The sequence below is a fragment of the Lepidochelys olivacea genome (assembly GCF_965140295.1).
Source record: "Lepidochelys olivacea isolate rLepOli2 genome assembly, chromosome: 9".
NCBI classification, from domain to species: Eukaryota; Metazoa; Chordata; order Testudines; family Cheloniidae; genus Lepidochelys; species Lepidochelys olivacea.
Window position 1 is genome coordinate 28,468,729 of NC_140419.1, and position 10,545 is coordinate 28,479,273.

The 10,545-nt window shown below is 40.9% G+C and overlaps 1 protein-coding gene across 1 annotated transcript; it reads right to left on the minus strand.

Moving 5' to 3' along the window:
• Positions 1 to 334: 334 nt before the first annotated feature.
• Positions 335 to 10,315, minus strand: TM4SF4 (transmembrane 4 L six family member 4). The gene is made up of 5 exons (XM_084639620.1): positions 9,944 to 10,315; positions 9,566 to 9,655; positions 6,339 to 6,472; positions 1,563 to 1,752; positions 335 to 860 (listed from the first exon to the last, which is right to left on the minus strand). Exons 1-5 carry the CDS (start codon positions 10,115 to 10,117, stop codon positions 843 to 845), a joined length of 606 nt encoding a protein of 201 aa, XP_084495746.1. The 5' UTR covers positions 10,118 to 10,315; the 3' UTR covers positions 335 to 842.
• Between the last annotated feature and the right edge of the window lie 230 nt (positions 10,316 to 10,545).

Genomic DNA, 10,545 nt, shown 5'->3' on the forward strand with positions numbered 1-10,545 from the left:
CAGTGTAGACATACCCCGTGACTGGAATAAGACAGATAGTGGGTGACTCTAAGACAATGTTGGAATAAGCAAGATCATCATCATAATTAATTGCCATGTATTTCCCTTTTTGGCTTAATTCCTGATATGAGTCAGGAATAACTTGGGGGCTTAGTAACAACACACTCATTCCTGCAGGATTGCATTCCACACTGCCCAGTGTGCTCATCGCTTTTACCCTTGTATTTATATGCACAATAATCATGTTGTGCAGGATAGATGCCATGTGTCAATCACAGCCAATGAAAAGGAAAATCCCATTAGACTTCAGATGAAATTCATTAACACCACAAAGTCTTTTTACAAAGAGCATTTTAATGATCTCACGTCCGGAGCATAGAAATCTTCACTTTTCTATGTAGAAACAAATAAAACTTTATTCTAGAGTTCAAAAGAAAGTTACAGATTTGTTGCATTTTCATTTCATAAGTGTCAAAAAGAAACAGATACAATTAAATTACAACTGAACTTGTATTAGCAGCATTCATCATTCCCCAATCAGAGAGCTAATTCATAAGCGATGATGAACGTCCACTCTGAAGAGGCTCTTTTCAAATGGAAGCTGTTTTACAAAAATAAATATAAATGGAATAGCTGGGCTTAATTCATTCTAGGACGTGGGATTTAAATGGCATGCAAAGGGCAGTCAGGGCTTCATAACAATAGCGTGAAATGCCCTTCATTCTAGACCTTCTTAGTCAGAGAGTGTGCAGATGAACATGGCTCACCAAAGTAACATACAAAAGAAGTGCCTCTAAAGGGATTCTTCTCACATGAAGAGATTTCTGCAGTCCTCGTTCTCTTTAAATAGCTCCGTTTCCCTAGAAGGAAAAAAATACAAAGATCATTTATATTGGTTAATATTCATGTGAGTTTTAATGGATTTTATTATTTTGCAAGCCCTGCAGGAATCAGTTCAATAAATGTGTGCTGTTTCAATCTCTGTAATTTGTCAGAGACTCAGATTATGTTTTCAGCAAGAGAAAATGCTTTAGGGGTTTTGAACTGGAATTATTCTAGTACAAGTTATCCCAAGGCTGTGTGGGGCTGATTCAGGGCTGGTCTAAGTTGCACCAACTTGCAAAATCCACCTTAGAACTGTTGCGCTGGTAGAGTTCACCAGAGTGCTGTGGCCTTGGGCTTTACCCCTTACCCATGACCCATGCTTCTGACATGCCTTGTACCTCATGAGGGCTAGTAGGGGGTGATGCAGAGCTGGCTCCACCAGCTTTCTGCCATTTAAGGATTCCCCTATGCCCCGGAAATCCACGGGTGCCCACTTAGGGCAGTTTTAAGTCCCCCTTAAGCCACCAGAGCACTGAAAAGGGAACTTTGCAGTGCTGAGAGTCTGGCCCAGTATCTTTTAAATCTTCCACAGTATGTCACTTAAAACAACATTGAAGTCCTTTCTCCATAACACACTCGGGAGTTTTGCAATTGCCCCATGTAATAGCTTAATGTAAGAATATTTGCATCCTTTATTGATTAATGTAATCACACGCAGAAGACACAAATTTGCTTACCCCACAGCATCCACAACAGCTGCAGTCCCCACAGATTGTTCCAATGAGTCCATTGACAACCTGAATGGCACAAAGCACTATTTGAATTCCACTCATTATCAGCAGCAAGGAGAAGAGGGTCAAATTCCAGGGAACTATGTTTTCAGGTGATGTGCAGAAGGTCCAAATGGTCGTGTTGCCTAGATAATTCCTGTGTAAAAAGAAAAAAAGCAAATGAGAAAGACAATAGATCTAATAGTAAATCAGTAATGCAGTACTAGTGTAGCTACTAATTTGTTGTTATTGTAATCTGAAAAGTGAGTCACTGTATCCACTTGACTCTAAAATAATTTCCATATCACTATTAATGGCACTTTGTATTTCTGCTTGTGGAATAATGAAAGAGTTTTGATTTCAAATAATTGCATTTATAAACATTGACATCCTCTATCTGACTACAGCACGAACAAAGAGCAGGTAAAGAAAGAATAAATATGTTCTGAAGGCAATTAAATACTTCATTTTATTCTGTCAGGAAGGAACCGTCAGATAAGATATACCAGAACTTCATATGAAGCTTGTTCAAGCCAAGTATGTAGATGCAACATTAATAGTTAAAACTTCTAGTGGTGAAACGGATGAGCTATCGATAAAGGTGGGAGTACATCAGGGATCAGCACTGATCCCTTTCTTGCTTATCCTCATCCTGGATACCCTCACAACAAACTCACAAATGAAGAAACCTTGGAGCATGTTGTGCACTGTAGATATTGTTCTATGCAGTGAGTAGAAACATGGTGTAGATAATAAACAGGGAGATGTGTTGGAGAGATAAGGGATCAAAATAACTAGAGAGAAAAAACAGAACATATAGCATGTAATTTCAGTAATGTGAGCACTGAAGCATTATCCTTGAAACTGGCTGGGCAGACAATACCAAAAATGCAAAGTTTCAAGTGTCTGGGTTCCAGAATCCAGATAAATGGGGAAATGGAGGCTGAAATGAGAGAGAGAATAATAAGCGCCTGGCTCAGATGGAGAGAGATAAGTGGTGTAGTATGTGACAGGAGGATACCAGGAAGAGTAAAAGGGAAAGTCTAGAAAATGGCAGTCCATCCAGTTTGAATGTATGGTGGTGGGTACTGGACAAAGAAGATACATAAGCAAATGATCTGTTCCACAGAAATGCAAATGTTGAGATGGATGAGTGGTGTAAGACAGAAAAAAAACACGTGAGGAATGTGTATGTTAGAGACAAAGTCAAAGTAACACCCCTAGATGAAAAAATGAGGGGGTGCAGGCTCAGATGGCTTGGGTCATGTAAAGCACAGTCCTGACAACAACGTGGGTAAGAGGGCCCAACAGATCAGGACTGACTGAAACAGACACTGACCCAAGAAGTGGTGGGATGTCATAAAAGAAGACATATTAGCATGTGGTGTGATTGAGGATATGGCATCGAACAGAGCACTTTGGAGGGAGAGGACTTGTAGGGTGAACTACAGCTAATGGGATTAAAGCAAGGAAGAAGATGAGAAGGACCATCAAATAAGATCAACGCCAAAGATCTGCCTGTTCTGTGGTCACCCAAGCTTGTATTCTTCTTTCTTTGAAAGTGAAGTGTTTTTTCTTACTAAACACAATTCCAGTTATGCAGTTGTATAGAGCAACCCTGACATCTAGTGGTAAATTCAGTACATCTAATATGCATATGCGTATCATAGATAAAGTTAAGATTCTGTCATGGGTATTTTTAGTAAAAGTCTGGGACAGGTCGCAGGGGTGACACCCTGGTACCCCCTTATTCACTTATACCCCCTTATAACCACTGTTATATAATTAGGATGTGTTTTGTACAAAGTATGCCTTGTGAGGTATCATTCTAAAAGTCTTGATCTGCTAGACATTAATATTTCAGATTGTATGTGTTATCATCATATGTGTAGTGATGAAGTTTGGCTATGTATGAGTTACTGAAACATGTTGTGAGGTTGAAAACACCCACAAGCAGCCTTTCAGGTGCAAAAGTAAAAAGGCCAAACAATGTTAATGGCTTATTGAGGAAATGCACACAAGCACAAGGATTACCCCAGGAACTATGTACCATAGAAACCTCTCAGAGATAGCACTACACAATGGGAACTGTTTGACCCAAGTCACAGCAAAAGAGCTTTCCAGCAAGTGGAAAGAAGATATAAAAGGGGGAAATGATATCATGATGGTACCTCACTCTCCCTACAACAACACACCTGGAAACACCTGAGGAACAAAGACTGAACTGGGATGGAATGTGCGGCTGTGTATGCACACCTGGGAAACCCAAGCTTCAAAGCTAGTGCCTTAAGAATCTGCCAGCCTGTTTATCGCTCAGGGTGAGAATTTGCTAATTCATATCCAACCTATCTAGTATGTTAAGCTCAGTTTGCGTTTTTATTTACTAAGCAAACAGATCAAAGCAGATTACTATCACTTATAATCACTTAAAATCTATCTATCTTTTGTAGTTAATAAACTTATTTTATGTTTTAATCTAAACCAGTGTGCATTTGACTAAGGTTTCTGGGGAAAATCTCAGCTTGGTTACCACAAGTGTGCATGATTCTCTTCATACTGAGGGAGAGGTGAACCGGATATTAAACCCATATACTGGCCAGATTTGACCAGGGCAGGACGGTACTGCTCTGGGGTTGTAGGCTGGGGGTTAGAGAGCCTGTGTGTAACTGCAGCTGGGTGTGTCCCTACCTGTGTTAATGCTGGTCAAAGTGCAAGCTTGGAGGACTTTATAGCTTGTCACAGTGTGAGAGAGAACACAGGCTGGTGGATCAGAGGGCCCAGTGGTACCCCAGTTCCAGGTAGCAACCCAGGGGGAACCTGTCACAGCGGGCAATAAACAAAAATTCATGGAAGCCCGCAAACTGTCCATGACTTTTACTAAACATATCTTGGGGAGGGGGGACAAACAGAGCATTGTGGGGCTTACAGCTCCTCCAGCCCTGCCACTGATCCTGCGTCAGGGCTGACCACTGCTGCTCCAGCCCAGGAGGGGCTAATCCAGCCCCAACCACTGCTCCAGCAGACTGCTTTGGCAGTGGGCCACTGGTCAGCTGTTCGGTGGCCCTGGGGCTGGTCAGCTGTTCTGGCAGCTGCTGTTACCGTGGGCCTGGGGCTGGCCATGATGGCCACCGCTCTGGTGGCACCAGGGCTGACCAAGGCTGCTGTTCCAGTGGCCACTGCTCTGTGGCTCTAGGGCTGGCCGCTGGCCAGCTGTTCTGGTGGCTGCTGCTCCAGGGCTGGCCCCTGTTCTTGCAGCTCTGGGGCTGACAGCTACTCCACAGTCCTGCCCTAGAAGAAGTCCCAGAGGTCCCAGAAAGTCACAGAATCCATGACTTCCATGACAGAATCGTATCATTAATCATAGGGTTGCATTTAGAACACAGGAAGATAAATTCATCCTTAGTGTACATCGATTGCTCTTATTTCATCTCAGGGATAGATTAGGCATAGATTTAATGCTTTAAGCACCAAAGTCTGACCTTGGATTAGAGGATGCAACTCTCATTGACTTTGGTGCTACAAAATGTTAAATTATCTTCAATGGGAGTTGTGATCAGGGAAACAATGGTAAATTTTCAGACTCAAATATTTTTCTTAATTGTTATGGTTTTACATTGTTATTAAAACAAAACAAAGGAAATTCTACTACAATGAGAAAAGGGAAATAACATTTCTAACCAACTATCAAATGCTGACAAGTCACCTGTATTTCATCTCATGCCTAGATAACACAGCAGCACAAACACATCCCTTGCTGTTCTAAAAACCAGCCCTGAGCCACCGTAGAATGAGAGAAGGATGGAATGGCAGACCTCATTGCCATTTTTGGGCTTTGCCAATTTCAATCAAAATGTGAAGGTTATTTCAAAACCCAGTTCTGGTTGTTGTTGTTTTTTTAATATTGCCTCTGGATACTCCTAATGCTCTGTTAATCCAGAGAGTAACAGTATTAAGACCAGAAGAGATGTTTATGATGATCTAATCTGACCTCCTGCATAGATTTCATCCAGTGGTTCCTTCACCTTGACCAACATCCTTCAGCTGAACTACAACACATCATTCAGAAAGAGCTCCAGCCTTGGTTTAAAGATTCCAAGTAACAGAGAATTTACAACATCCCTTGGATATCTGTTCCAATGGTTAACAGCCCTCATGATTAAAAATGTGCATCTTATTTCCAGTTTGAACTTTGCTGACTTAAACTCCTGCCAGGGAATCCAGGGATCTGAACAAGTGACACAAATGCATGATACCAAAGAAGTTTCAGCTGCATAGTGTGGACAACTCCCTCCAATTTCCATAACCAAAATAAAATTACATAAAGACTAACTCTTAAATATTAATAGCCTCAGTTTCAGATCTGAGATTCCCACTAAAGACACTCAGTCATATGTCTCTAGTCTATCCCCCCATACTGCTTTAAAAATCTAAGGAATAAACTGACAAGTGGTAAATTTATCTTAATTGGGGCTCTTTGAAACCTCTAGTTTCAGCTGGGGATGGTATTCTTATTCTAGAATATTGTGTAGCCATGTAACAGTCCACAGCAACACTAATGTGCTTCATCCAGCAGGCAGCCACACTGCAGTCTCAGTAATGTGATTGTGTGCAATTCCCTATTTACACAACAGAATTAAATCTAGAAATGACATCACAAACTTCCTTAGTGCAGTACCGCTTCAGTGAGTGGCTATATTACATCTTTTCTAGCTAACCCATGCATGATGCAGTGCAGTATCTTACCCATTCTCAAATGGATAGGTCCAATTATTGTAACTGTTACACTTAGGGCCTCTATTTAGAGCAACTGCTGACACAATAAAGCAGTATCCGGCTCCCAGAAGTCCAACAGCCGCAAATATTATAGAAGTAAACATCTGATAGAGAGAAAAAGATGAAGTTATTTTTGACCTCTTACAAACAGTTAAATGTAGCCCGCTTAAGTGAATGTGTAGTACAGTCTCAACCCTAACTCCTGAACAGTCTTATAAGATAAATGCATTATGTAACTAGACTCTAATGTACATTATATGTCTGCAGGCATTCCACTATGTGCCTGCAATTCCCATTGGTCCTTAGAAGCTTAAACCAAGTCAGACTGGAGTGGTGTTTGCATAGGAGACCTCAAAGGAACACCTTGAGACTACAGGAAGTGGTAGTGGTGATTCAGTAGATGACACACTTCCCTCAATCAGTACTAACCCTGTCTGGTGTTCGGGGGCACTGTGCCACACTGAAGGGTCTGTCAGATGAGATCATGGCCAAAATTGAAGTCCCAACCCTTTGTGAAGATGCCTTGGCACATTTCACAAGAGCAGAATTGTTAATTTTGGCGTCCTGATCAAATTTCGGCATGGTTAATTATATTCTGCCTCTGTAAATTTCCCCTCCCTTTTCACATTCTTTTCTTCCTGTTGTATACTTGTCCTCATCATAACCAACATCACAGCTGGCACTAATGCAGAGATGGCACTTTCAGTCGAGAGGCAAAGGACTGAGTGGACATGAGGTATGGACTACATTATATCATACCAAATGGTTAAGGCCCTTTTAGGACAGAGTTGAAGTACATAGGTGGGAAAACTATACTGAAGCCTGTGCTTCTACTACACATGCTGGATCTGTTCTGTGGCTAAATGAAGACTTTGTTTTCAAAGAACGTCATTCTGGCATTCTTCATGATTATTTAAAAAAAAAAAATCACTTAGAAACCAAAGCCTTTTCTTGGACTTCGAAAACATTTTGTTACCTTCACGTAATCAAATCTTTAAATCATTCCAAGACAATATTAATTCCATAACATAAGCCTGGTGTTCAAATTAACATGAAAGGAAAAATTCTGTTCTCAGTTATACAATCCAGCTAAATTCAATTGAGTTGCCTAGGTGAAATGATGGTAGAATCTGTCTGCAAAGTATTAAATGTATTTAACCGTTCAAAATATGTGGTAGATATTAAAGGTCTCCAACAGCTGAACTGATTTAGAATAATAAATTGTTATGACAGAAAATTGGCAACAAGAGTCTCGTGGGACGGAATATGTGGCTTCTAAGCTTAACTAATTCCCTCCAGTGTTAATTCAGCAATAAAGAAGAAAAGTTTGACTTGGACCCTAAACCTACACTGGGATCCACTACTGCAGCCCTCTGCAGCTATGCAGAGCCCTAGTTAAATCACCACAACTTTGCACAGACATGGGGGGATTGTGCTAGTGATTCTTGATGCAGGATCCAGGTCCTGGGGAGAGGATGAGAGAACAAACAACGTGTGAGAGATGTGTAGTCACGTCACTTAATGCGCTAGTGGAAGGTATTCAGATCTGGAGTAATTGTTACTTTGGTGGAGTTATTCTGGATTTACACCATGCTACTGAGATCAGAATCTGGCCCATTCTAGTCTACTGAGTATGAGAAGTGCATTCTTCCACAAAGATTCTGGACCAAATTCTCCAGCCCGCTAAGTCTGCTGTCCCTAAGTAGAGGTATTTTCCATGGGCATAGAGTAGATGGAGGCAGCTACGCTATCTCCTGTGCTAGCAACTCCACCCCTCCACTGTGTAAAATGGAGGAAGTAGCATCTGAAATTAGAAATGAGCCTAAGCCAAAAAGTTCAGCTCCACATTCGGCTCCAGAGCCAAAATTCCTCAATGTCTTCAGGGTGTTTGGATCCATATTTTTAATAGAGCCCATTATAGAAAAAGTTTGAACTGGACTCTATGTCTCAGCTCCCCAGAATGTGGCAGTGGTGCAGTGTAGGGATTTTCATGCTGGGGGAGATGAAGGGGGGTTGTTTGGGCCTGCCTCCATTTGAAATACAATTTTTCACCCACCTTAAAAGTCATAATACTTAAAAGATTGGAGACCTATTACAAAAGAAAATGCAGTCCTGCAGAGTGCTTCTGTATCATGCCCTGTAACTGGCACTGATACGGAGTCGACTTTTAAACTTCAATTTGAGGTACACAATTTATGCTGTATCTTATTTCGAAGCAACCACTGTATATGCCCTACCTGCTCCCTGTCAGCTGCCTTTCAACACACCGAGAGACAAGGTCCCTGTCAGCTGCCTTTCAACACACCGAGAGACAAGGTGACAAGGTTGGTCTAATATCTTTTATTAGACCAACATCTGTTGGTGAGAGAGGCAAGCTTTTGAGCTTACACAGAGCTCTTCTTCTTGCACTCTTCTTCCTCTTTGAGACCTGAAGAAGAGCTGTGTGTAGCTCAAAGGCTTGTGTCTCTCACCAACAGAAGTTGGTCCAATAAAAGATATAACCTCATCCGCCTTGTCTTTCTAATATCATGGGACCAATATGGCTACAACAACGCTGCTTTCAACACACTGTTACTTTAACCTATTATTTTGCTATCATATGCTCCATACCACCACCCTTTTCAACCCTTTGCTTAATATTGTTGGGTGGTGAGGGTCTTTCTTATGGTGTGACGTGGATTTGATAAAAGGAAGAAATAACTATACTATGGAAATGGCTGTAATATTTTTCAGAAGATCCACATTACACATGTGTAGGGGCCACAGTAAAGCTATACTGTGACTGTAATGGAGCAAGAGACATCTGTCAAAAAAGAAAAAAAATAACTGTCCTATCATCTGAGAAAAGCAAAATGTGGGTCTTTAAGAAATTTGTTTTATTGGCACCCACTTTTAACAAGCCATGTCAGAGCTACAGCTGTATCGCATTGGCATGCCAACAAGGCAGCACGATAAAAGTGGTCTTGCTACTATCAAGGGGTCCTGGTAGAACAACATCTTGGCACATCATTAATCCTTGACTTAAGGCACAAAGGGATACCAGGATTTTGCACTTTGTGCTATGGACAACAAACACATGCACTACATAGTCACACTCTAGAACATCATAAATATACATGGACAGACATGATATAAATGTTATTGTTTGTAACCATTTGGCTTTTTTTTTTTTGGCCACACCCTTCTTTTCCACTTACCGCAAATCTCTTTCCACAGCTTTCATTACCACAGCATCCACAACAATCATTATTCTTAAGGCCCAAAAATACCAAGGAAGGAAAGATCATCTACCAACAATAAAAAAATACAGTTCAATTAGGTTGGACCATTCTGAGTTAACCTTATGTTTTAATCTATTAGTCCAGTGACTTTTGTTTTTTATCACTAAATTGAAATTTTCATTACTCAATCAAAACAAGTTTTAAATTGCCTATTTACTTATTAAACAAAGTGCACAATCAAGAGTCATTTGCAATGTTGGTTTTACTGTATTTGAAGTGCAGGGGAATTACAGTAAAACCCTAACCTTTTACTTTAGAAAATAAAAGTGAAAATTTCAGGATTTGTCTACTTACCAGTACACCGGATCCCAAGATCCCTCCAAAGTACCAGACTTCGTCTGTGATGTGTTCATTACTGCTGGTGACTTCTCCTCCAGGGAAAAATAGCAAGATGTTAGCTAGAGTACATAGCACAGCCAGAGGAATGAGGGTGATTCCCAGGCACTTGGCACAACCACCGGAACACATGCTTTCTAAACAAAATTACAAACTAAACTAAAGAAAAATGAAAACCCCTTATTCTTGTCAGTGTTTTAAACAGGAGTGTCTCAGCGTAATTTACAAAATCCAATTCTGTTTTGCCCTTGGGGAATTCAGCCTATAGAATGTTTCCCTCGGAGAGGTTGCAGTCTGTTAGCAAGCCAGTGCTCCAGTTATTTATAAGCTCTCACTGCCATGATGTCAATTTTCTGAACCCCCATAAATGAGATTACAGTCAGACCAACCTCTTTTTTTACCATGACGACCAATAGCCTCTGTTAATGTTCTACCAGCGCAGACTAGACCGTCAGTTATTTGGAGTCCAATTATTGGAAAATATCTTGTTCAGTTCTGGATGGTCATTTTTGTAACACTCTGTCCGTGCCCACACTGGAAAATAATTCTTAGCTGTTGTT